The sequence below is a fragment of the Neolamprologus brichardi genome, chromosome 5 (genome assembly GCF_056152115.1).
Source record: "Neolamprologus brichardi isolate AB-2024 chromosome 5, ASM5615211v1, whole genome shotgun sequence".
Classification (NCBI taxonomy): Eukaryota; Metazoa; Chordata; class Actinopteri; order Cichliformes; family Cichlidae; genus Neolamprologus; species Neolamprologus brichardi.
This window is the reverse complement of record NC_142108.1, coordinates 11,348,752-11,376,175: the sequence shown is the minus strand read 5'-3', so window position 1 is coordinate 11,376,175 and position 27,424 is coordinate 11,348,752. Positions and strand designations below refer to the sequence as shown.

Genomic DNA, 27,424 nt, shown 5'->3' with positions numbered 1-27,424 from the left:
TCACAGAGAGGGCATTGGTGGCAAAAGACACTGAAAGCCGTGTGACACGTGTAAAGAGGTACAAGGTTCACTAGGTGCTGAGCTGGGGGTTAGTGGTCTTACAGAACCAGAATAATCTAGAAACTCGGTGCAAACTTTTTACACTAGCCTCAGCACACAGTTATCCCTCATGACACATGCTGAAGGCATCAATGCTGCTGGGGGGATTTTGCTGGGGGGTTTCTGCAGCAGACTTTGGTGGGTGAAAATGAAACCAGCAAAAACACTGCTATATTGAGGGGAAAAAAAGTCACCTTACCTCATGAGAAATGACTTTAGATCCCAAATATGACGACAGAGATTTTTTAAAAAGAACTGTGCTACTGCACAGGAGTGACAGAAAATAGAGAGTCAAAAATGCAAATGTTGTCAAGGCAAAACTCAGGTAGGTTGCAAGATGTGCAAAGCTGATGTAAACTACAGTTGTATCACAACGAAAAACAAAAAGAAAAAAAACACAAGGACAGGTGTGAATATACTTTATACACTCACTGGTCACTTTATTAGGTAAACCTAATAGTATTGGGCTGGACCCCCTGTTCTCTTCAGAACTAGTTTAATTTGTAATTGTACAGATTCAGCAAGGTTTTGGAAGAGGCCATTTGAGTACAGTAATTGTCACGTTCAAGAAAATGATTTGAGCTTTGTGACATGGAAGCAGTCATCAGAAGGTGGATACACTGGTCATAAGGATATGGACATCATCAGCAGAAATACACTGGTAGGCTACAGTGTTTAAACAATGCTCATTTGGTATTAAGGAGCCCAAAGTGAACCAAGAAAATATACCCCACCACATTACAACACCAGCAGCCTGGAATACAAGTCCAAGGCAGGATGGATCTTTGCTTATGTTTTTAAAATCAAATTCTGACCTTACCATCTGAATATTGCAGCAGGAACTAAGATTCATCATACTAGGCGCCAGCTTTCCAATCTTATATTGCCAAACTTATAACATGTGGTATGGTGTTCCGGTGCTGTAGCTCATCTGCTTCAAGGCTCCATGTATTATCTTCTGTTGGTTGTAACGAGTAGCTTTTTGAGTTATTGTTGACTAGCCACCAGCTCAGTCCAGTCTGGTAATTCTCCTCTGACCTCTGGTATCAACGATTCATGTTCACCCAGAGAACTGCCACTCACTGGTTATTCTTTAGACCGTTTAGAGAGAATAGTCTGAAAGATGAGGAAAATCCTAGCAGAAGTTTATGAAATACTCAGACCAACCCATTTGACTACATATACCATGCTGCTTCTTCTCACTCGGATGGCGGGTTTGAACTTCAGCAGTTCACCTTGACATGCTTCAATGCATTAAACTGTTGCCATGAGATTGCCCAACTAGATATGTACATTTAACATTTGAACAGGCATATTTAATAAAGTGGCTAATCAGTGCAGATAAACTTTTTTTTTTTTAAAGACAACAATACATATAAATTGTATGATCAACATTTTACTTAAAATTGCATTGCATTCCCTCCCAAAGCAATCTTTTCTTTTGAGAATAGAAATAATGTGACAGAAATTAAGTCATAACAGCAGTATACATTTAAAATGGCATGAGAAGCACCATCCCTATTTGGCATTGCTTGTAAGTCTTCAAGCAAGACACAGCAAACACATTTTTGCAAAATTTTGAGATATGCCTCATCTGTTGCAGGTACTACTCGTTTCTCCAGAGTTTTGACAGAATTTTAATTACAGTCTAATGTGTGACATTTAAAACATGTTATCCAGTATACATTTTGATAACAAAGTATATACAACATACACTTATTTAAAATCTGTATTTTTCTAACCTAAAAAAATGTTAACATGGGAGATCCAAAAAAGTAAATAAAAGTGTACACATGGACATTGTTATATATTAGCTTTTATCTTTCCCTCCACCACTGACAGAAGAAACAAACAAAAAAAAAAAGAGGTACTGGGCATGAGCAGAGTTGATCACATGTAACCTCTAGCAAATAACTAGCGTTATGTTTATTTCCAAATATACACAGGTAGGCTATTTTTAAGTTGTATACAGGTGTAAGGTATAATGCACACACAGCCCTTCAATCTTCTGCATCCTTCAGTATTAATTATTACGTGGGGTGGATGGAGACGTCAGACAGTACTACCCAACAACAGAATGTTACCATGTGACCCAGCACTCTCCCTCCACTGAAATAACTGTCGAGTACTTCACATCTGTAGTGCATACATAATATTAGTTTAGAAGTTGTGTACCCAGTCGTCAGAAGGGGGCAGCACTGACTTCACTTTCACATGGGTCCAAAGGTCCAGCGGGAGTTCATCAGTCATAGAATCCAAAAGGTGTCCCAACAACAAGGATTAACATGTGACCGCAGAGATGAGTCCATCCCCTCTCTGAAAAGTTTGTCCTTTCCCATCTAGCCTCACCATCATTTTAAGAAGACAATGTAGAAGGCCATGGCCAGGCAAGATACTGCCACAGCGATGTGAAGCCTTGTTCCAATTACTGCAGCTGAGAACGAGATAAGATGAGTTAAAACAAGAAGAAAGCATCAGACATAAAGTCAGATCTTGAGCTGAAATATCAGTGGATATTGTGACATACTACATTGTCTGGAAATGCAGTCATTTTCGGTTAATCTGACAATATAAGTGCGTGAGAAATGAAGGTATTACATCAAACTGGAAAAGTTCTTCCAGTCAAATAGTACAATAAAGCTGGCTTCGCATTTACTTCCCTTTGTTTATAATGACATAATAAAACTGTAAATGCCAAACAGCTGAACTGTTATTACCTTTACTAACAAAAGCCTAAACTACAGGCAGTTTTTGTCCGCTTTGCAGCGCTTGTGTGTTCATGTACGAATTTGTTATTATTCTTTTTTTTTTTAATCTCCATTATATCTCTGTATATAGTGAGAAGGCAAAAATGGCTGTACATTAATATCGAACATATAAGTAATAAAAACACATTTTTCATTGTTGTTCTTTATAAGCTACACATTCATTGTATAAGACAAAGTAATCAATTGCATGCACTATTAATGTAATTCTTTGAGATATACTTATTAACAGATATGTATGACAATATTCCAATGTGCCACACCACTAAAACTAGTTTAACAAAAATGCATACACAAACAACATCATACATTGTAACAAAGATGTAATGTTGCCATTCGTTTTGAGATCAGCCACTACATATAATATTTAATATGCAGTGTAATACGTAATATGTAGTTTAATCAATAATTTGGAAGGATTTAAGAGTTAAATAAATCCCAAAACCTATATAAATATTAATAATCCTGTAACCCTAGACAGTTTATATAGTATATTTCATCCAGATTGATTGATGCTACTAGGAGGACATGCATACATACACTATGATCATTATAGTAAGAAGATGAGGAGTTCTGAGAAAGAGGGTCCAGTATTTGTTGCCCTGTGATCGATTTATTATCAACCAATCTTGCGTGTTGTCATTGTTTAATTTAAATAATATATGTACAAGAGTGCAAGACAAAAAAGAAAGCAGCAGGCTGCTGATATTAAGCATATAAAAAAGAAAAGGGGGAAGTCATTGTGTCTGAATCATACTACATCATACTTACCTTTGTAGAACACACCCCACACTCCTTTTTTCTCTGACAGCAGCCAGTTGTTGAGGCGAGGCACCTTTTTGAGGTATGCACAAGTGCAGATAAAAAGCAGCCCAAAGACAAGGATGCCATCGAATGAATAAACTATGGAAAGGGAAAAGTGGCATTGCATGCACTTATTATATTAGAGAATCTAAGAGCACAGAGTAACAATCACTCACTTCTGTTCAGATACAACCAAATACACTCTTAAATGCAGCACAGCCTCCAAAGAGGTTTGCTTTATAAGGAAGCAAATATTGACATTGATCAACCACTAACTCCAAGCGTCATATTAATATAGTATGCAAAACAAAACTATGGATGTCACCTTCTGATTTCCTCTCTGTAGTTTGAGACAAATATTTATGCCAGTGGTGAAGCATACATGTATATTTTGCCTAACAGTGATTTTTTTTTCCTTTGTCCAAACTGTGCTGTTGCTGCTTGTTGTCTACCTGGCTATCCTGAATTTTTTTTGTAGCATTAGCCACAGACACACACAAGTCAAAGCCTGATAGCATAGATACGTGTAGTCTTACAAAAAAAAATAGAAGCTAGGAAGAGGTTCATACTAAACACAGCAGGCTTTGTGACAGTACTGCTATTTAATAGAAAGACAAGTACTATAGCACTGTAATATGTGAGGAGTTTGTTTTGGTGCTAACAGAGTGACAGTGCTGCCCAGGGCCACGTCTACAACTAGCCTAGCCTCAACTAGCCTCAATTCCAAGAAGTAGCTTAACTTCCTGTCCCGCTTGTTGTCGACACGTTCTAGCTAGTTGGAAAACACGGAAAACCTACCATTTGTCATATTCGCAGCTTTCTCTTTGACGATGTTATATGACGGTTTGTTCCTCTAAACTAGCATTCCATCCTAGATTTTAAAGTAGAAATATTATGCAGTCACTCGGCTGACATTTCCGTTTCCCTGACTTAAAATCTTCTTCTACGCTTCACACTGTTGCTGTTCAGTTAGCGTTACTGCCACCTACTGGAATATTTGATTAAGAGCTCAAATTTACAGTTTTAAACGCCCCTTTAAACTTGTAATCAATTAAGATGTAACTAGAAGTTTTTACTTGTGGAAATCGGATTTATATTTTTCAAAATATGAAATGAAAAATTACAATTTCACTCACCCATCAAGTTCGACTTCTTAAAATTAGATTTAGATATCCCCAATTGAATTTCTTGATTGATATCTGTAATGCAAAGAGAAACATCTACAACACTGCAACTACTTTCAAATTGAGCTTTTAAATTATGATTTCATTTGTTTATGGAAAACCCCTATCCAAAGCTACCTGACCCTATGTGAAAAAGTAATTGCTCACCATTGTTAAATTGTGAATTAACTGTGATTACCCATATGTTTTGGAAAGTTAAGTTCAGTTTCACAAGCCACACACAGGCCTGATTATTGGCAGACCTGCTGAATCAATAAATCAGTTAAACAGATTCACATCATGCTCTGATCTCAAGAAAAGATGAAACTTTCAAGGACTTTGAAAACAAAGTCATTGACAGTCAATTTGGACAATCAATTTCTAAGGCTTTGAATCTCCACCAAACCATGCTGAGAGCCGTGTTGCAATATAAAATGTGGCAAACTTTATCAGAAGTGGCTGGTCTATTAAAATTACTCCAAGACCACGTCACATCAACACCTCGTGCAGAAGGTCATAAAATAATCCAGAACAACATTAAAGAACTACAGGGTTCATGATTCAAGGTCAGAGTTCATGATTCAACAGTAAGAACGACACTGGGCAAAAATACCAACCATGTAAGAACAAAGGTCTTGAGGACCCCAAAGACTCTAGAAAAATATTCTGTGGCCTGGTGAGAGTTTGGGTTCTGTATTTTGTATTTACTTGGGTGATCTTTCTCTAATATTAAAATTTCATGTGCTTACTGAGTACCTCTCTGGTTTTTTGATGTAGGGATAAAATCACTTTAATAATATTCTACAAACTTTCTCATAAACTCTTCTTAATGCAGCACAACCAAGGCAACAAAGCTGAGAGATATTTGTAAACATGATAAGCTCTAACCTTGTGCTTCTACAGAGAGGTAATAAATTATTATAGCATTAGAAAAATGCACCGGTAAAAAACAATCAATACAGCACAAGGCAGGTTTTTATTGGTCGTTTCTTGTGGCCAGCACACTGCTCCCTGTAGGGAAATAATATGGGTGGAATGTCAAGGCACAATGAACAAACTGGAGAAAAAGGCTGACTCTGCTGCAGCTGTAAACCTGGACGCACCTTATGCAGCAGCAGAGGGAAGGATGAGGATTAAAGTGAGCTTCCACCCACACTACAGTGAGCTGACATCATTTGCCTCCGTCAAATAAATCAATTACAAGAAAGCTTCAGTCAGATTTAGGCAGAGTGACATCACAGTGCTTAACACATGATGTGAAAACCTGAACAAAAATAATAATTTATGTATTATGTATCTATGTAAAATACATAACACAAAACATTAAAAAACATTCTTAGTTGAGAATTAGATGTGCAAGTCAGCCTCTGAAGCACGTAGTGTGTGGCTTTACTGATGAGAAAACCATGAGTCCAGACTCGGTGATGTTTGAATATCCTAGACATGGAAAAGACAGAAATGTTGTCAGGGTGACAACATATAGACACTAGGGGTGCAACGATACACAAAATTCACGGTTCGGTTCGGTTCGATACTTTGGTGTCACGGTTCGATATTTTTTCGATACACAAAAAAATGTTGATGCCTTTTTATTAATTTGTCATTTATTAAATTTTCACGGCTCATTCTGCACCACATCTCTGTGCGTTCATCATTTGTTTAAAGCCAGCTCACCTCCTGCAACCACTTTTCCGAGAATACGCGCTTCTTTTGTGGTTCGGACTCCTGACATTTCTTTGGAGGTGGAGGAACACCAAAGTAATTGCTTAAAGGAGCTTCTTCGACATCTTTAAGAGTTCTAAACAAATGTCTGTCCTCCTCCTGAAAATCTTATGTATGCAAACACGCGTTGCAACTTCTTATCTTGTGCGCGTTTTTTATTTTGACAGCGAATGCGCACCTGCGGACCACTTATGTGCAGCCCTGGTTATTTAGCTTGTCATATTGCAGCCACAGAAATTCTTTTGTCCATGAAACCATAAAGCTGCACTTTCTTTTTGCCTTATAGTCTGATTTGTCATAACTTTTCCGTTTTGTGGTAAGCTTTTCTTTGGCTGTCACTTCTTCACCCTGACCTGTCTTATTTGGCTCAGCAGAACTAAAATATATATCCTGCTGCTTTTACACACTCACTCACATAAGCTCAGCGATTCTCTGCGATCAACCTCTCACATGTTTAAGCTGCGGGAGATTTCACTTGTTATGTTTGCATAGTAAGCTAACGATTGATAAGACGATGTCAGAGGAATTGGTGCGCAAATTATCATCACTCACCAATCAGTGCTATCGCTCTCTATACACAGTTCGCGCGATTGCAAAGTGAAAGCAAAAAACAAGCGCAAATTCAAACGCGATTTCAATATGTCACATATTGACAGTAGCTCACCGATGCCAATGACATAATTACCCAGCTACATTTCCGAAAGAATGCAAAAGCATTGACATATATTTTTCCTTATTACGATAGGCCGACGAGCAGAGCAGGGCAGCCCGACTGGAAAAATCGCTAGCCCCGGGACGTCGGGCTAGCGATTTTTCGAGCCCTGTATCTGATTGAGGAATCACTCATCTTTGGAAAAGAGAGTTTATTACAGAGAAATGGCTCTTTTCAAAATAAAAGCTATACTATACGCTTCTTCTGGGCTATATTCTCAGCAGCATATTAAACATATCAGGTCCCCATAAGGAGAATCATGTGCTAACGGCTGTCTAAATGACTCGGGTAAAGTTTGTATGCGTGCTTGTTGTTTTTGTCTGCTTCCACTTGTCTTTGCACTAGGATGCTATCGGGTAAATGTGCAGTCATATTCGTTGTGTTCCCACTAGTGCTGTCAGCCTTAATCTGAAATAAGGTTAACGCCACAACACGGCAAATCTCCGTTAACGAGCTACCGCGGATTGCCCCGTGTGTGGGGCTGGACAGCGTCAACACATTAACGAGCTAACTGCGCTAACACACTAGTTCCCACTCATGTAATTGAGCATTGCGTGGCACATCTGACATACTGTTTTACTTTAGTCCATGACACCCTTACCTTCAGGGTCATACGTCACATGAAGACCAAAATAGTTCCAGACGCCAGATCTGAATGAGGGTGGGGGAGGTTCAATTTGCCATGTTGCATCGAGCTTAACTTCTGTCTAGCTAGCTTGCCCTGCGCTCAGTGAATCTGTGTTCGACTACTCCGCCTAGGCTGCACTGTCGAGTGCAGATCCACTGAGCGCTCAACACAGACAGCACCGTCAGAAGGAAAGTTGATAAAATAAATTAAAAATGTTGTATCGTTCGATACATATGTGTACCGAACCGAAAGCACTGTATCGAACGGTTCAATATCGATACGAGTATCGTTGCACCCCTAATAGACACCTATAAAAACACACAGACTTGTGTTGCACAGATGGGTAATCCCTACATTTCTACACTCACTGGCTCATTGTGTCAGTCTTAGATTAGCCTGTTTTTTTACTTTAATTAAATGTCTTATACTTATATATTTAATAATATATGTAATGAGGGTAGGGTAAAAGTATGCACCTTAACAACAAAGAAAAATGCTTTATCTTTATTTTGCTGGCAGTGTTTTTTCATTATTGCTATAATGAATTGCCCTAATCCCTGCATATGCTGCTGCTCTGAGACAACAGAAGTTTCTCCCCTGAAGGAAACAAAGAGTCGTAAGACAGTTAATGAGATTTGATAGCGTGGCACCTGTTTGATCATCTGCGCTCCGGCTGCAGAACACGGGGCACCCCGGTCTCAAAAACAAAGCCGTCCTCCTCCTCCGGTGCATTCGTCTCTGAGGAACACAGCTCAGCAGTCTCTCCTTGGCATCTGCTCATCAATGCTTCTCCACCCGAACAACCAGGTAAGGCGGTTTCATTGATCGCTTTTATGCAATTATGATTAGTGAGTTCTTATTAAATGGAAAACCACATAAGGAACAACTGAATTAATTATTTGGATTATAGATAAAGATATCTATCAAAAGTAAGTGCATGTGACTTACCACCCTGGTGTATGGAAGCATATTTCCGCCAAATAAATAAATAAAATAAAATATATAGAGATATAAAATAATTATAGCTATTACTTTTTCTTATTTTGAGTTAGGAGTCACAGAATTCACAAAATTTCAATTTATTAAATCGACTTACTTAAATTTTGAGAAACCTAACTCAAAAAATTTAGATAGTTAAGATTTTCACTAATGGATGGAAAATTCTGTTTATTTATTTGGCAGAAGCAAGCATCAATACTAACCAGTTACTTCTTTACTTCTTCATAATTCATTTTGCAGCTGCATAGTTCATGTAGCTAAACGTGATCATTTAAATCTGGTAACATCTTTGTAGGGTCATTACTTTACAATAGAAAGAGCCTGGAGGCGACTGTTGTTGTCAGTCAGCCCTATGTGAAGAAAATTGAATCCAACTGAATCGAACTCGAGTTCAGGTTCAGGGTTTGCAATTAAAATTTAGTATTTATCAGTTATACATGTCTGCTGCCTGATGAACACTGGTTTGTAAATTATTCTACAGTGTTAAGCGGCAAAGAATCAAAGAAGTGTGAACTTCATCCTACTCCTTGATCGTGTAAATTTTGTGATAAAGTTAGTCATGGCATTATAATGTTTTTTTCTTTAAATGTTTTATTTTATTTACGTGTTTGAAATTAAATAGTGAATCTATCAGCTATATTTCTATTTAAATGCCATATTATACAATTTATATGTATTTAAGAGTTTTTTGGGGGGTTGTTTTCCCTTTAACAGGAAGGGTGTCGAGCTTTTGCATACTTAGCTAAAAAAGGTGTCACACAACTAGATTTTACAGTTTAGATTGCATAAAAATAATCATCATCCTAAATTTAGGCTTCAATTGATTCACACTAGAGAAATCTATTTACCTTTTTGGTGATTTAAGAATATTTAATAACCAGTATGACTTTATTTTATCAAATGTTTAAATATGCTCATATGCACATTTTTACATTTTGTTTTGTTCGTGTTTGTACTTCATATTTCACATAATTACCCCTGGTTTTCATTCAGGTACCACACAAAATGGGCATCCACAATAAAAGAGGTAAGATTAAAGTTTGATGAAAGTGAAGCTCATGGAGTTTGAGTGAATCTAAAGAAACAAACGAGCTTCACGTGATAGAAACTAGTTTTAGTTTACTTCATGAACATCTTGCTGTATACATAGGCTGTAGTATTGTGTACACTGAACAAATTGCACTGGCTTGTTATCATGTGTATCAGGCAGACGTCAGTGCTGGATGGTCCCATCTCACCAGGTGACTGAAAATCAACAACAGGAGGACAGTGACCTCATTAAACCCAGAAAGCTGCCAAATCCCGTCCTGGCTTCCCACCAACACAGAGCTCTCCATCAAGAGCTGCTATTCTGCCACAGACGGTGAGAAAACACTGACACAGGTAGCAGGTGCTGTTCACAAATGTTACTCCGCATTGTCTACTTGAGAGTTCTGCACTGAATTGTTCTTCATGTTATAGTACCTTTACTAAAAACACTCTGAGTTACAGTATTTTATTAGTGTTCAAACATTCGTCCGTTGGAGAATCCTCTTATTTAACCTTTTTCCCGCTGGCTGGAGTTGTGGCAGCCGTGGATTAGCAGTATGCTTAGGTGGCGTTTAATGTGGATCAAGTCAAAAGTTAAATGCCCATTTGACCCCTGTTGAGGGATCAACACTGAGCACTGAGTGTTCTCGCTCTCCAGTTTGAGAAAGAACAAAATAATCAATGTAACACAATCAACGACATTTGCGATGCTTAAACAAGATTTCTATTAAACTTTCATTTATTTCACACTTGGTTCAATAGTTTCAACAGTTTTGTCCTTTCATACACACAAACCATGCTTTCCCTTGATATAACATTGCAACCATGCGTGAAAAGGAGCAGGTAGAAGAAAATAACTTTGAAAGTTTTATTAACTATAAACACACATCTACTGTATAAACCTACACAAAACAAAGGATTTGTTGCATTAATGGTAACCTTTCTGCACTTACTCATAAGAACCACATCAGGAATTCAATGTTATGGTCTTCTTGTTTGTCTTAATCTAGAGACACGTCTTATATCAGTTTTTTTTATTGTGTCCTCAGAGGTGTACTGCCAAGAAAAAAGCCGGAGCTGCTGTGTGTCCTCGAACAAAAACAGAGACAGAAGAAAAAGCAGGAGCTGGCTCTCCACCCTCCCTCTGACTTGGAGGTGAAGCTACGTATACGCCAGCAGAGAATGCAATTTGTAAGTACTCTGATTTTTAAAAAAGCAAAAAAAAAAAAAAGATGCAGGGAATTCTACAATAATGCGTATACTTTTTGAATATTTGCATGCTGACTAAAGTTGAATCGTTAGAGAGGACATCCAACAACACATATCTGTCTTGCAGTACGAGCTGGAGAAGAAGAGGAGGAGCGAAAGTCTGAAGAATGTGCCAGAATTTATTCGTGTGAGACAAACACTGAAGCACATCGCAAATCCTTCCCTGTGACGATTCGAGAAAATCTGCACATACCGTTAACGTGAAGTCCAGACAGATTCTTGTTGACACTGTAAATTGAAAGGAACACGATCCTTGAATGAGAACTGTTTGTATGACAGAAAACAATAATCAAAATGTATCTGTGATTATTTTGACAATGTTTAAGTGTGTCGACTCATATAAACTGCAGTAGTTATGAGTTGCAAAAAGGCTCCTCCAAGCTTCACGGTGAAAAAAAATTCAATTTTGCTACATATTACATTTCAGAGGAAAAAAATATAGATCTTTTAAAATGAATGCCATGGGTGAAGATTTCAGCCACAACAATGGAACCACTGCTGCTGCCAGGTAAAGTACCACAGCCACATTGATCCTTTTGTTATGATGCAAATGCAGCGTTTTGCTTACCTTGGGCAGACTTCATGTAGTTACATGCGGCTCAGGTTACTCTGACATATACCACCACCGAACTTTGCATTGTTGCAGACTGAGCACACAGTCTTTTTGCTTGGCACACGCTGACACAGCAGGATGGCGAGATGACGAGGCCCACCACAGTATAAGAACTTCCAAGGACCAGTTGAAGGACGACAACAAAAAGCCCAAGATGTTGCCCCAGGCTCCAAAATCCCCAGATCCCAATTTAACTGAGCATCCTGGACATGTGTCCTATATGCTGCTGCCACAGGACCTTCCCAGAGATCCCGTGTCTCTATAACAACAGATCAACTTTAGTAGCAAGAGAGGGCCGTGGCGTGTTGGCACATCAGTTTTTCAGTATTAATAAAGCAGCATTATATTCTTAAATCTTAGCAGGACCAGCCTTTTGTAGAGTTTTCCATTATGAATGCATTTGGCTGTAATGTGCCCCTTTAAACAACTGATGTAAAAGATTTACATGACAAGAATAATTTATTTATTTTTTTAATAAAACATCCAGGGGCAGCTGACCATTTACATATTTATATATATATATAAAAAAGTGACAAACACTTGAATTGCATTGAATTAAAATCTGCTACTGACAACACTGAGAAAGAGTCATTATTCACAACAATGTAACAGCAGTCATTAAAAACAAAACAAAACAAATAAAGAGCTTAAATGTTGCCCTTTGTGCAGCAGTCTTCATTTGAAGCGCTCAAATGTATCTTACCCCTTTGATCAAAGCTGCTGTACAGATTTCACAAGTTTTGGGAAACAGCCACTGACATCACAAAGGTGGGTTTCCGTTCGGGAGGCTAACATCAGAGAAAACAGACAACGGATGAATAACGATTGAGAGAAATTAAAACAAGTCTTCATGCTTAAAAAAAAAAGAAGAAAAAAGTGACTCAGTGCCAGCCGGTAGTCGACTCCCGCATCTGTGTTGTGTTGTAAACAAAACATTCAGATTTATGCCTCTGTACAGTAAAATATCCACGCCTGGACTTTAGTGCTCTATCAGAAATGTAAGTACCATAACAGAATTCTCAAACAGGTTCCAACATGAGGAAAAAAAAAGAAGTCCTGCCGAATCCCACATGTTCGCCCATTTTCTCGTACACATTCTCGGAGACACGCGAAACCTTGAGCGCCATCGATCGTAAACAAAAAGTCAATCTACGACTTTTGTAAATTTTCTCAAACATATTTTAAATACAAACTGTATCCATGAGCAGCGACCACACCCACTCCAAGCCCGTCCAAACTCAATACCAGTGTGTCATGTTTGCCGCAGAATAAAATAACAAAAGAAAAAAGGTAGACATCAACAGAATGGTAACAATCTCCTGTCTGTGTTTTTCTTGTACTAGCTACTATACTGTAATAACTTTAAAGCATATCTCATATATGTAGAAAAAGGTACAGCAGGTTAAGAGAACATACAGACACTGAAAAGAAGTAGGCAGAAGGTGATAAGGTTAAGCACTGACAGTAAAACCGAAGGGGCTCAACAACGAAGCAGGACTGAAGATGGCTTCTGTTAAAATACTCGAGGAGCAATATCTCTTGACGGTTCAAGCCAAGCCGTAAAACTGATACCCGACATCGTACTTCAAGCTGTCGCTCTGATTTAAATGGGTGATTTTAGCTCTATAACCACATAAAAGCAAGTATTAATGCGTGGAGCCCCCAAAAGACTGTTTGAAACACAGCTTTAGATTTGTGAAAATGTGAATCTCTTCGTTCATGGCTTTTCTCCATCCTAACCCTCACCACCACAGCTTTAACATGTCAAACCCACACAAAAGGGAAATGAAACTAATTGTAGGTTTAGAGCTCCTAAAGCTGCTTTAACACGATAAAACAAAAATAAAATCAAAAAACAGTGAATTGCACCCTTTTTGTGTTTTCACAAATGCTACAATTTGTATAATGTCTTGTATCAGTTAGGTGACTTTAAACGGTCTAACAATGGAGACTTGGTGGAAAGGAAAAATCCGATAACATTACTGACTTTGACGACATGACTATAGATATAAAGCGAACTTCAGCCTTTTAGAAAACAATGATTACGGGATCCCATCCTTTCTTTGGCAGCACTGTGAGGGTGGCACACTCCAGTCATACACGTAGGACAGACGCAGCTTGACTTCCTCCTTGCAGAGCTTGCCATCGCGCTGCAGAGTCTGATGTTTTTCCAACATGTCCTCCAAGCTCTGCTTGTGCGTCACCAGGTATTTGTTGTTGCAACCGCGTGATTTGTACTCTGTGTCAAAGCGTGGGTCATGTGTCCGCCGGACGTCTACCGGTGCCAGCCACGCGCCCAGCGACACGTCCTCGCTCTGCCACGTCTTGAAGTATCCTGCATTAAGACGCACGTAATGCACCAGATCGGCCGAGAGCACGTAGCCGCCGCCCAGCGCGTAGGGGAGGTAGTAATCGCACAGTTCCCATGAGCTTTCGCGCCACTTCCCCGCCGATTTCACCCGGCCTCTGCCTGAGAAGAAGCCCCAGTACAACCGGTTGGGCTCCTTCCCCTTCAGCTCCTCTTTGAGGAGGTCCAAGCGAGCGAATGTGTCGTCATCTGCTTTCAGGACAAACGTGAACTCCACGTTCTGGTCCAGCCAGGTGTACATGTGCAGCAGTTTGAGGGTCAGGTTCTCGTAAGAGTCTCGCAAGTCGGGCAGTAAGAGTAAGTCCTTGTGCCGCCCTTGCTCCGTGTTAAGATTCTGAAGGTCCTCACTGGAAAGGCCCTGTGTTCCTACTACAAACATGGCCAGAACATCAGAGTCCCGCTTGGCAAGCCAGGTGCTGCGGATAATACTACGTCGCTCCGTGTACTTCGGGCCTGTTGTGATGAGGACCACGAGAAATGCTGACAAGTCTTTGGATGCGGAGGGAGGATTCTGTTGCGCTGGGCGGGACTGAAAACCGATGGCTTGGGGGGCTCTGCCAGGAGGATCGGGGTGACCCTGTTTTAGGGTTTCTGATGTGCATTTTGCTAAGAAGACAAGAACTACAGCAAAGCTGCAAACTGTGCCAATGACCAGCGCTGTCTTGTGGCGGCACACCAGACGAAACAGATTCATGATGCGGACTCTGGGGTGAAAAAACAAAAGAGGCAAAATATATTAGCTTTATCATCACAAATTATAACTGTCAAACATAAATATGAACAAGTATGGTTAAAGGGGAATGAGCAAAGAGCTTTTGCGTCTTTCTCTTTTCACGTAGATGCTTTATGCCTTGGATAACTGCAGCTATCGAGCGAAACAGCAAAGTAACCTCAGCTCTTTCATTCACCCATGATTCTGCAGCACCACCTGGTTTCTAAGCTTAGTAGCTTAACAGTACACACACACACACACACACACACACACACACACACACACACACACACACACACACACACACACACACACAAAGAAATGCGGTAACCAGTTATGAACTGAATTGAAGAGAATTTGTTAATTACCTGAAATGAAAGCGTGTGCCTGTGGTGTGAACGGTACAGCTGGAGCGGACCACTGATAGCAGCTTTGCAGAGCTAGCGTTAGCTACCGAGACCAGACCATCTGCGCACTTTGTAAGCTCACTGCGCTGTATGCAAACGCAGAAAGACAGCTCATATTGGAAGGAAGGATGGAAACTTGGTCTTTTCACTGGGTCAGTCTGGGTTACAATAAGCAGCCTCTGTCATTCACCGTTCAGAGATCCGCACACAAGGTATCAATGCAATCACTGTCTACCTCCAAGCAGTGTCACTTATGGGTCTTCGTGACGCAGGGGAAACGGAAGTGAACCTCCGCCCCCCCAAAATAGAGGTTTTAAAATGGCGAAAAGATAGGTTTATATTGACAAAGATTTAATTTAATTTTTATTCTTAAAAATGAGCATAAGCAAATAGACAAACACCACAACTCAATTTTGCAGTTTTTTGCCAAAAACGGATAAAACACAATGATTACAGTAATTTAAAACAACAACAAAAAAGAACAAAAAAAAGAGCTGCGAGATCTATTTTTGCCACTTGTGATAATAAAGAAAAAATCTAAAATTAAAGCAGACTGAAGAAAATTGAGTGCTGTGAACAGCTGTAAACTACAGCATGCGCAGTAGTCATTCTCCAGCTTGGAGCCCATACCGGATGTTATTTTGTTTACTTCAAAATATAAGCATGCAAGTCCTTTGGCAAATTAAAGATTTGGAGGGTTTGAGCATGAACGGCCTGTTTAAGGTCGCGTCAAAACATCTCAAAAGGATTTATGTGAGGGCTTTAACTAGGCCATGCCATTTTTGCCAAGTCTCTTTCTTATTGTTGAATCATGAACTCCTTAACGCCTTAACTGAGACAAGTGAGGTCTGCACTAAGCTATTTAAATACAAATCTATCATCGGCAGTCATCTTATCATAAGTTAATCAGTCTTTAATCTGCCTTTATTAGCTCTCGTGTGGTTTTTTATTATTTCTTTGTAATTAATTATGGATTCTTCTTGAATTATACCTTTTTCCAGTTATTGTTCCTTTAGTTAGCCTAATTTTCATTTACTTTGAAAGTTTCAACCGGAAGCTGGTTTTCATCGCCGGCATGATACCGACTGTGCTAATGTCCATCAGTTCCTGGAAATAATGGCTTCGTCTTAGTGAAATACTACAGTGTTGTGTGTGGTTATGAATAGCAGTCAAAGAGTTCGGGATGTGTGATCATGTAAGCCCATCTGTTACTGGAGAGCTTTGTAGCGTTACTCATCTGGACAGTACGGTAGCTAACTGACGTTACTGTTGGACAAGGACAGAGACAGACAGATCATGAGGGTTTGGAGGACCAGCCGACAGTCTGGGAAATGTGCAGCTTTTCTCGCCATCTTTATGCTAATTTTGAGCGCAGAGCTGGTGAAAACAGCCTCTGAATATGACCCCTATTACACCCTGGGTGTCAGCAGGAGTGCCAGTCAAGCCGAAATCAAAAGGGCATACAAGAGGCTTGCCAGAGAATGGTGAGTGACTGACAACCGGGCCCCTAATGTCAGCCCATTATATCTTAGCTGACAGTCAGCAGTGTGCATTTCACATATGGCATGAACTGCTGTTAGTATTTGCTTAACCCATTACTGTGTAGGCCTGTTTCAGAACCTTAAATGTAACCCTCTTTGAACCTGCTGGTAATCCGTAATGTCACCCTTTTGTAGGCACCCAGATAAAAATAAGGACCCTAATGCTGAGGACATGTTCATCAAGATTTCTAAGTCTTACGAGGTGGGTGAAAAGGGATCATTACATGTCATTTTAACTTGGTTCATTTAATTCACTTTCACTTTCTTTATCATAGCCTCTTCCCTAAATTGCAGACATTACTGTCAGAGCCTTATCGTTTCCCGTTTTTCCTTTTTTGCACACAGATTCTATCTAATGAGGAGCGAAGGTCCAACTTTGACCGGTTTGGGCAGAAGGATAAAAACCAGCCCTTTGGCCAGTCACAGCATCACGGTTTCCGGAGCTTTCACAGCAGCTTTTACTTTGATGAGTCTTTTTTCCATTTCCCCAGGTACCCTGTGCTGTCAGTGTAATCTGGGCTCCTCTTTGTATTTGCAAACCAAACAAAAATATATATAAGCAGATTCCTTACATACACCACACATCAGTTCATACACTGAATACATCAATTTTGACTTTTACACATATTTAGACTTGATCCTGTTATTCTTCTTGTTCTTTTTTTTTTCTTTCTTTTTTTGGAGAAGCTTCTCTATCTCATGAACACTAATTCAACCCAAGCAAACAAATGAAAGTTACAGTTGCAGTTTACACTCAAGCTGTGTACTGTTAGCATCCTTGAGGTTAGATCTTAAAACACTTCATGTTTTTCCCTGCTTTTCTCCAGGAACAGAGACTTTTCAGACAGCAAGTACATGCTTCGCCTTGCACAGTTTAACAACGAAGTCCTTCCAGACAGCCACAAGAGGCCATACCTAATAAAAGTGACCTCAGAGTGGTGCTTTGCATGCATCCATATCGAGCCAGTGTGGAAGGAGACCGTGCAGGAGCTGGAGCCTTTAGGTAAGGATATCAGTGTGTCCTAACACCAAATTGGGATAAAGGCATCAGCTCACAAGATTAATGTCTGCACAACTGCCCATTAGGGCAACAGTGTTGAGATGCTTTACTGAGAGCCTTGCACTTCTTTAATTATTCATTATGGTTTATTTGTTGTTCTTGGTTTCTTGAAGCAAAGAGTGAAACAAGAGAACTCAACTCTATATAATGATTGTGAATAGCTGAGATTTCAGCTTATTAGAAGCACAGTTAGTCTGTATCAGCCGTCTTGCTGTTTATGCAACCCTCTTGCACCGAGCTGATGTCACCTGTGAGAATAACTGGGATTTACATTGAATTTCACAAGGTGGATGTTACAACTGTTTAACAAAAATCTCTTGCTTTGCTTCAAGATTCAAGGCCTTTATTGTCACTATGCAAACATAACAAAATTACAGTGATACTAATCTCCCGTGGCACGTAACATTTAGATGGTGACAGAAATAAAAAAGAAAACAAGTAAAATGTAAGAAGTACAAATGATTAAAAATTCTGCACTAACAAAGCTAAAAAGAACAGCAAGAGTGAGGGTGCGTTAGCAGTTTTATAGTACTGGACAGAGTGCAAAATGATTACGCAAATTCTAAAATGTTGATAAAATAAGTCATGTATCCATATAAATATGTCTATCTGAAGGATGAAAACATGACTGTACGTGAGATACAGAAGAAGCATAGCTCTGAAGGTGCCTGCCTCATGGGACGAGCATAATAAATAGCGTCTAAGGTGTGTGGAGGGTCCTTGTGGATTTGCTTGGCCCTCTTCACGCAGCCAGTGATGCAGAGATGTGCTCTGTGCCGGTGATGTTTCATCCTGTTTTCACAACCTGCTCAAGGGCCTTTTTGGTACATTTGGTGCAGCTACCATATCAAGCTTTCATACAGTTTGTGAAGATGTTTTCTTTATTTGTCTGTCAAACAGCTGTTGTGACTCACCTACAACTGCTGAGGTTTTGCCATCCCAAGAAAGCTACTATTAGAAAGATAGTCCCCAGCTTCAGAAACCTGAAGTTGGGGACTATCTCCATCTTCTTTCATTAATGTATAGATGTTTTTGAGGTGCATGTGTGGTTTATTTTGTAGCCCAGATGTCTACAATGATCTCTTTGGTCTTTGTGTTCACACACACCATAATATTATAATTTGAACCTTTTCCCCGTGTGCATCATTTAGGAGGCTACTCATGATTGTATTATTTGCAAACTTAACAGTGGTGCTTGAGTCTGGATGGGTTCAGTAATTAGTGTAGCTTCTGATGCTAAAGCGGTATTAAGTACTGTGCTGTTCAGGTCATTTTATGACTTAAACTAGGGAAATAGTAGTTCTTCTTACAGGCTTTAAGAGTCTCTTATTCCTGAGCTTCACAGTAGTTGTTTAGTGAAAGTGAAAATCAATCTTAACTCTTTACCTCATAAAGACGACATTTAAAATCCTCTCCGGTGTATATAAGTAAAGATCATTGGAATATTTTTTCCAAGGCTAATATGACAGAAACCTGAAACTCAGTTCAGAAAAGAGAAACGAGGGTTAGCACTACCAGGTGTCCAGGGGGAAAGAGCTAAAATAGAATTTACTCACATCACTTGCATTTTTTATTATTATTATAAACAGATTTAGCCATAGATATATTTGAATACAGAGAAATTTGCCATCAGCTTGTTGTAAGTGGAAAAAAGTTACATTCAATGACATTAGCTCACCATGTAAAATTATTGGATGATAACAAATCTGCCAATAATGTTTAGGATTTATTTGTTTATTTTTAACTTGCTGAGGCAGAGGATTTGTTTTACTTAACTGTGCCAGGTCCAACTGTAATCTGTTGTTATTTTTACTCCAGGTGTAGGCATCGGTATTGTAGACCTGGGCTTTGATCGGGCTTTGGCCAAGCAGCTGGGAGCTTACCGTGCTCCCTCCATCATCGGGGTGATGAACGGAAGAGTGACCTTCTTCCATCAGGCAGTGGTGCGGGAGTTCCTGCGACAGTTTGTTGAAGATTTGCTGCCCCAGAAACTGGTGATGAAGGTAACTAAAACTGACACAATTGTCCTACTACTGCATGTGTGTGCCATCATCAGTTTTTCTTTTGTGTTTATAGATTAGTCATCATGGCTAATAAAGTTGCAGGAAGTATATTTTTCAGCTAATTTCTGTTGTTTTTGTAGATCACTGACGATAACTACATGGCATTTCTTGAAAACTGGCATGTGGAAAATAAACCCAGAGTTCTGTTGTTTGATCAGGTCCCCGTTGTTCCCCTGCTCTACAAGGTAGGAGAAGAACACATCCAGCTCCAAGCAAATAGATCACTGATTACAGAATGAGTTGTTCAGCCTGCCTCATCTCCTGCTTATAAAAAAACAAAAATGCATGACGGCACATAAATAGACTCCCAACAGCAAGTGCAGAGGTCTCTGTTTTTGCAGCTCTTCCACTTAAAATTGTTCCTTTTTCCAAATAGATTAATTTTATATTTATATACCGCACAGAATTTTAGCTAATTTATTTTCACCTTAGATGGTTAACAATCAAAAACGAATACAAAAGCAGCGTCATTTTAGTCTTGAGCACTCTTTCAGGCTCTAATCTTTCCATTCGACCCCACAGTTGACGGCATTCGCCTTCAGAGATTATGTGCGTTTCGGCTTTGTGCACCAGGGTGGCACAGGCAGCGCCAGGCTCCTGCTGCAGTACAACATAAACACATATGCTCCCACCATGCTGCTCTTTAAGGAAGACACGGTGAAGCCTGTTGACATCATCCAGGTACACCAGGAATATGCTGCAGCTTAAAGCCGGTTCCTTATGGTAATAGATTTAAACTTTACATAGAAGGACCTTTGTTTTTTATCAGGCCAGAGGGATGAAGCGACAGATGATGGACGAGTTTGTCTCAAACAACAAGTTCCTGCAGGTGCCACGACTGGTCAGCCAGCAGCTTTTTCATGAGCTATGTCCTGTCAAGCAGTTCCACCGGCGGAGGAAGTAAGACATTTTGTGAACAGATTAGTAGCCAATAGTCCTGCACTTATGATCCTACTTAGATTGACCTCTTGTAAACTGAACCAAGACTGTTAGAAGAAAAATACATTTTTTATAACTGTAAGAAGCAGAATAGTTGGACAGTTCTCATGATGGTAATGCAAAGGTTGTGTAGCTACATTTGACTGCGGTGGCTGGGGAGCTGATTGTGAGTGGTTTGCAGGTACTGTGTGCTGCTGATCACAGGTGATGACCCGGCCTATCTCGCAGCCAATAAGGCCTTCCTGGACTTCGCCTCAGCCAACAGCAAAGATGTGCTACGGTTTGCATATGTCTACCAGCGTCAGCAGCAGCCTCTCTGCCAGGCATTGCTCCAAAACCAGGGAGCACACTCTGCTCAGGTCAGTGGTCAAAACACACACAGTCCATACTTTACAAAACCAATCCCCAAAGTCAAGAGTTCTGCAGCCCGCTTAAAAACCAGAAAATCTTTTTTAGTGGCTGCTATTACTGCGGCCCACCCCGGCCAACGCTTTGGGAATCACTGCTTTGCAACAATCATCACTTTTCTGTCTGTTATTGCTACAAAAAAACAAAACCTCAAGGACATCTTGCACTTTTTGGCAAACCACCTTCATATACCCAGAACAACCTGCAATGGAAGGTCTCTCTGATACGATGTGTCACATTACCGATATGTGCAGACTAGAGATGGTGCAGCGCCTCAAATTTCAGTCACAGTGCTCCTAAACACTGACAGGTGGTGATTCTCGAGAGGCGGAGCCAGACTGGTAAAGTCCTGTACCGTTCCGTGAGCGGTGGCTGGAATGGCAGCGAGGAAGACAAGTACCACCTTCATGAACAGCTGGAGCTCCTTCAGAAGGACCCCACCTATCTGACTTCAGACGCCACCTTACCAGAACTCAACAACGAGATGGCCCCCGTAAGTGCCAGCGTAGATGCTTTAGTCGAGAGCCTGCCAGGCTGGGTCTGCATGGGCATTCACACATTCATCTGAGGGTGAACTTCATTGAATTATATTTTTGCATTAATGTCCTTATTTTTCCCTTACCAGATTTTTATCATTCGGTGGATGAATGCTGCTTATGATTACATGCTTCAAATATACGATGACCTTCTCTACTCAAATTGGTAAGACAATACTGATCCAGGGAATCTGCTGAGTTCATTGTAAGAAAGAGACAGTCAAACAATGTTTGTTTTTCCTGATATTTTTGAAATGATTAAGTAGGTGAATCATTCTGTATCCGAATGAATATGTATGTTGAGGTGGCTCTGTATGTTCTTACGTTCTGTCTTTAATTACAGCTGTAATGCTGCTGCTCTAAAGTGTATCAACATGTAGAGACAAAATTAGCTGAAATGAAAACTTTGCGCTGTGCATTGTATTTTGTTTTTCAATCCAAACTCATTTTTTTACTTCATTTTTTTCCTGCAAGGCGAGAGATGATGCCTATTCTGTCCTTGATCTTCTCAGCACTCTTCATTGTTTTTGGCACCGTCATCATCCAGGCGTTCAGGTGAGGTTGGCAGACATGCATACTGAAACTTGACTGGTTGGCAGGTGCTTGCAGCCGAGTCAAACACTGGGAAAATATCATGATCTCAAAAGACTGATGATTTTCTTTCTTTGGTATATTTTCAGTGAGCCGGGTGAGAGCAAACCCCAAAAACCAAAACCAAAGCCAAAGGAGCAAACACAAACTGAGGATGATGCATCGAGCAGAGCAAGTACCTTCAGGTAATGTAATGACAAGTATAAGAGCCACTCTCATACCTTCCATGAGCGACTCTAATTAATGCTTTTGAAAGCATATTTTGAAATTTTGTAGGTTTTTATCTAGCAGGCAGGATCCATGTGACCTAATAGAGTAGTAATTGTGTGTTAATAGTTTCTCAGTTCAATACACCAAAAACCTTTGTCAAAAGAGAGTGCAGGTATGGGTCATTTTTGTTAGATAAATGATCATGTACTTTTTTATGCTTGAATGATTCCTAGGTCACTTTGAAGTGGTGTAAAAAAACAAACAAAAAGAAACATGAAACTGGACTAAAAAGGATTGAAAAAGAAGGCAGTGTGCAAAGAAAAACTTTGAAAGACCTCCGAGAAAGCCTGGAGAGCTACTGCTCAAGACTAACTTTGAAACTCACAAAAACATTTGGCTCTTTGGAAGCAAAATATAAAGAAATGAATAATGACTTAAAACCTTTGCACTGTACTGTATATGGACATGAACTACAAAAGCATATTTCATTATTTTTTCCCCTTTGGTTTGTGTAGCCGTCCACCAAAAAAGGACTTTGTGGAGGTGACAGAGCTAACAGGCATTACATACACCAGTAACCTTGTCAAGCTGAGGCCTGGCCACATCAATGTCCTGCTGGTGCTCACCAACGCTTCCAAGAGTGCTTTGCTCCGGAAATTTGCCAAGGAGGTTTTCTCTTTCTCTGGGTAAGTGTGGAGGTTTTACTTTTCATTAGTCTAAAGTGGTATCTGCTATACTATTGACCTTTGCTGCCTATCTGCAGGTCTGAGACCCTCCACTTCTCCTTCCTCAACGCCGATAAGCATCGCCACTGGATGCCATCAATCCTTCGCTTAGCTTGTGATGGTGCGCAGAGCCAGAGCCATTCAGATGACGAGGAGGAGTCTTCCAACTACATGGGCTATGTCCTGGCCCTGAATGGCCACAAGAAATATTTCTGCCTCTTTAGACCCGTGTTCACAGGGGACGATGGCAGCGATTCATCTTCTGATACCTCATTCTCCTCAGACAGCAGGAGGAAGTCCCGTTCCAAGTCAAGGTCTAGCTCACACTCCCGATCGCGATCCCGTTCCAGGGAGGATGGATCCGGCTCCAGGAGAGGCTCCAGCAGGGCCACTAGCATAGAGGTCCACCATAAGCTTGACAGGCTGGGACTGTGGATGGAGAGGCTAATGGAGGGGACCCTGCCCAGGATACGTGTCCCAGCATGGCCCACGCTTGTTGACGATACCGCAGAGGGCTGAAGCTGAATTAAGAAAATTAGTTTTCAGGTTTGTTTGTTGTTGTTTTTTTTAAAGCTCTATTTTGCAGATGTAGTTTGCCACTGAACTGTTGAAATCCAGTGTTTTACAACAGCAAAATGCACATTCTTAATTGTTTTGTTAACGTGTCTACATCCACACAATGCATTATGGCTCAGACGCTAGCTCTAGCTAGCTGTGTGTGCAAAAATGTTTCTCGTGAGGTTAAACTCATGCAGCATGGGAGATGTGCGTTTATTTCTGTCTGCTCAAGGACTTAAAAACCACATTGAACCTCTGAACCTTCCATCCACTGTTAACACCTCCCTAGAGTTTGACCTTTTAACGTTATGTCCCACTAATGGAAAAATCTGACACTTCAGAGGCTTTCTTTGGGAGCAGGCTAATGATGGCATGCAAACTGAAATTGTTGCACTGTTTACAGATGATTTGTTTCTGTGGGATTGCAGGATCCTTCCCTTGAATTTGATTTTGTACTTTAGTTTGCTATTCATAGCTGACATCGCTTTCAGACATACAGAACTTAGTACACAGCCTCAGAACACCCAATAACAGGGTGAAATGCATATTGATTAACCTGCTTGAGGCTGATCTACCTGTTTTGTTTGTTACCTTCAATCAACAGGAACAATAAATCAAACCGTATATTTGTCCATTTTAATACTTGGCCCTTTAACCACAGCAGATGTTAATGCATGGAATAAGTAGACCTAAAATCACATCATAAAATTCACCCTTGTCTCTGTAATAGAACAATTTGCTGCTCAACAAATAATAATTGTATTCTTCTATGTCTTTTGGAAGTCATTCTAACTGTATAAAATGAAGTGTAACTAAATTCCTTTTTAAAACGGTTTATTTATTAAAGTGTGCAAATATGTTTGACCTTGATATCTCTGTTGTTTGTGCTTCTTTTAACCGACACACATTGTTTATGTATCTACACAGTGCTCATCATATACAAGCGGGCAAATGGTTGACTATTTGAGTCAGATGCACTGTTTCCACAACATATTTTTAGCATCACTTGGTATTTAGAGTACACTTAAATATTTGACATTGTTTACATTTCGACAAATAATACAAGAACAAATATTGACCATAAATATAACTTCTGCTACATTACATCAATGCATGATCAGCATGTGCTTAAAGTACGCTGCGTGTCACGGACACTCGCGTGTTTTCGTACTAGAAGACTGGCTCAGTTGTTATTAGGAATGTAAGACACTTTCTTCTTGGTCAGGTCTTCGGGGCCAAAGGAGACTGGCAGAAGCTCTTCCACAGTCATCTTCATATACGAGCCATCAGGCTTTGACAAGTATACATCCCAGTTTGATCCAAACTGTAAAGAAAACGGGGAAAGCAAAGGGCTGGAGTCAAGTGTTTCACACTGAAATGTTTGTTTAATGACAAACTAGCACTTTCTAATGTGTTACATAGGCCACAAACAGGATAAATATTGCCTAGAGTGACGTGTGAGCTTGTCACTGTGTACTGTAATCAATCACTGACTGGAGATTAAAGGTCCCTTTTAAACAAATCTGCTCCAAACCAAAATGAGCAGAGTTAATACCTCTCTCATGAACTGCCTGCAGCCTCCACATGGGGAAATGAACTGGTCACTCATGTCACTGAGGAAAGGAGAAGAAGAGTTTTGAATTGGCAAATAGTTGTTTACTTATATGAAATGTAGAAAGAAAAACTCATGGCTTCTATTTAATATTAGGATTCATGGCGGAATTTCACATAATTAGTTATAGTATCACTTCTCCAGCGTTTTCAAGATTTCTGACTGCTAAGGAGAAGTATCCTATAGCCTTAACTCTTCCCTAACAAATAATATACAGACAAAAAAAAAGTCTTAACCTGGTTTAAGAAATAACATTGGTAGTCTGTCTGTGTTTCTTAAGGTTTAGCGACGTGCACAAGGACATGCAATGTGGAGTGAGTCATAGTCTCAGACAACAGCAGGAAGGATGCCTGCATCTGTGGAAATGGAGAACTTTCCAGATTACTGTGTGTGTATGTCTGTGTGTGTTAATTATACGGGCTCCTTACCTGGCAATTGCAATGGCCTTGAAACGTTGGTGCCCTTCTGACACTGCCTTCGCGATAACGTTCCTCTCAGCACACATTCCCAGATTGTAACAGGCATTCTCCACATTACAACCTGCCAAAGACACAAGAATAGAAAGGGATTTTTTTGGCAACATGAGCAATAAACGGGGTTCTTCACATGGTAAAAAACATTCACAGCTGTTTGCCAGCCTTTTACCCTCCCCAGACATTCTCACTGAGGGACACTTGCCAAGGTTTGTACAGTCCAGTGACACTGACCAGACTTTTGTGTCTTTGCTTTACTGTAGACAGTGGTCTGACATCCCTCTCGGTGCACACAGTGCCGTTGAAGCAAGTGATAACCGAAGGGCTCTCTTAACTCGCGGGAACGCTAAGATGTGTTCCTTCTCAGAAATGTGATTTAACTCAGTCATGTGGAATTATAAAAAGCTGAGGATGTAGAGCTTATCTGAGTCCAGACATTTGAACTGTCAGGTAATCATTAACACAGCGGATCAACTCAGTACAAACTAATGTGTAATTTCTTGTGCATTTCATTTGGATAAAACAAAAACAAAGGTAAGAGCTGGGAGGTTTTGTCATTTCTCACTCGTCTGTGGAGATCTTGCACCATAAAGAAGCAAGAATTGACTTGACTCAAATACAAACAGCATAATTTAGCTCACGTCTTCCCGTCTTTCACTATATACTTTTCAGGGTACAATTATGCTAAAAGTTACTTTTGTGTTTTGGTGCAACAGCATTCATTCAGTAGTAAATAGTAGGCAATAACTTCCTTTTTTGTTCACCCCAAACCTAAAACCATTACCTTAAAGCTTCATATGATATACATGCATCTACTAAAAAACAACAAGTTTCATATGAGACTTACCTGTATGCACACTGTTGTCAAGGGTGAGCAGCGCAGCCCCGACTCTGAATTTGCTGTAAGGACAGTAGGCTTGCTTCTTCGCCTCGTGGGAGAGCTGAATCAGTTTTGCAACTGTCTCTTTGGAAACATGTTTAATGTCACGATCCTCAATATGCATCACCTCACTGTTGGACTGGGTTCCTGCCATGATTACGGTTGTATTTTCTAAGATGTCTTTTAAAGTTGGTGTGTGAGCCTGTTGTAGCTCAGCTTTAAATGTGAATGGGACCGAGGGAAAGGGGAGAGGGCACAAACAGCCAATCACTCACCAGAATGTCAGCATGCTGTCAGAAAGAAAGGGAGGTGTTGTCCCTTTGTGACTTTTGTGCAGATGTGACATGAAACCGGGGTTTGGGCAAGACTCACCTGCCTGACCGGATTCTGAGGAAGTTTCGTAGTGTGTTTTATTTGTGTCAAATGACCGAAAAAACACAGGTTATTCTCAGAAAATGTTTATTTAAGGTCCATATGTTTAGAGTCAGTGGACAATAGAAGGTTTCAAAGAGCAAAAACAATTCCTAAAACAGACGTT

At 40.1% G+C, this 27,424-nt stretch overlaps 5 protein-coding genes across 5 annotated transcripts; 2 read left to right on the top strand and 3 right to left on the bottom strand.

Annotated features, from left to right (window-relative positions):
- Positions 1–1,475: 1,475 nt before the first annotated feature.
- On the bottom strand, positions 1,476–4,611 carry tmem167b (transmembrane protein 167B). Its single transcript, XM_006784448.2, has 3 exons — positions 4,467–4,611; positions 3,636–3,767; positions 1,476–2,533 (listed from the first exon to the last, which is right to left on the bottom strand). Exons 1-3 carry the CDS (start codon positions 4,474–4,476, stop codon positions 2,451–2,453), a joined length of 225 nt encoding a protein of 74 aa, XP_006784511.1. The 5' UTR covers positions 4,477–4,611; the 3' UTR covers positions 1,476–2,450.
- A 4,065-nt stretch (positions 4,612–8,676) lies between these two features.
- Positions 8,677–11,359, top strand: LOC118453739 (protein FAM107B). The gene is made up of 5 exons (XM_035904948.2): positions 8,677–8,700; positions 9,886–9,919; positions 10,099–10,255; positions 10,971–11,112; positions 11,258–11,359. The coding sequence occupies exons 1-5, from the start codon at positions 8,677–8,679 to the stop codon at positions 11,357–11,359; spliced, it is 459 nt and encodes a 152-aa protein (XP_035760841.2).
- Positions 11,360–12,261: 902 nt separating this feature from the next.
- b3galt6 (beta-1,3-galactosyltransferase 6) lies at positions 12,262–15,534 on the bottom strand. Its single transcript, XM_006784449.3, has 2 exons — positions 15,252–15,534; positions 12,262–14,875 (listed from the first exon to the last, which is right to left on the bottom strand). The coding sequence occupies exon 2, from the start codon at positions 14,863–14,865 to the stop codon at positions 13,846–13,848; it is 1,020 nt and encodes a 339-aa protein (XP_006784512.1). The 5' UTR covers positions 14,866–14,875; positions 15,252–15,534; the 3' UTR covers positions 12,262–13,845.
- Positions 15,535–16,355: 821 nt separating this feature from the next.
- Positions 16,356–24,791, top strand: LOC102780844 (dnaJ homolog subfamily C member 16-like). The gene is made up of 15 exons (XM_006784452.2): positions 16,356–16,774; positions 16,967–17,033; positions 17,177–17,322; positions 17,659–17,834; positions 19,710–19,894; positions 20,035–20,139; positions 20,477–20,635; positions 20,724–20,854; positions 21,075–21,252; positions 21,612–21,794; positions 21,927–22,003; positions 22,312–22,392; positions 22,518–22,613; positions 23,154–23,324; positions 23,402–24,791. The coding sequence occupies exons 1-15, from the start codon at positions 16,587–16,589 to the stop codon at positions 23,880–23,882; spliced, it is 2,424 nt and encodes an 807-aa protein (XP_006784515.2). The 5' UTR covers positions 16,356–16,586; the 3' UTR covers positions 23,883–24,791.
- On the bottom strand, positions 24,652–27,104 carry LOC102780564 (cytidine deaminase-like). The gene is made up of 4 exons (XM_006784451.3): positions 26,854–27,104; positions 25,962–26,073; positions 25,477–25,534; positions 24,652–25,245 (listed from the first exon to the last, which is right to left on the bottom strand). Exons 1-4 carry the CDS (start codon positions 27,038–27,040, stop codon positions 25,105–25,107), a joined length of 498 nt encoding a protein of 165 aa, XP_006784514.1. The 5' UTR covers positions 27,041–27,104; the 3' UTR covers positions 24,652–25,104.
- Between the last annotated feature and the right edge of the window lie 320 nt (positions 27,105–27,424).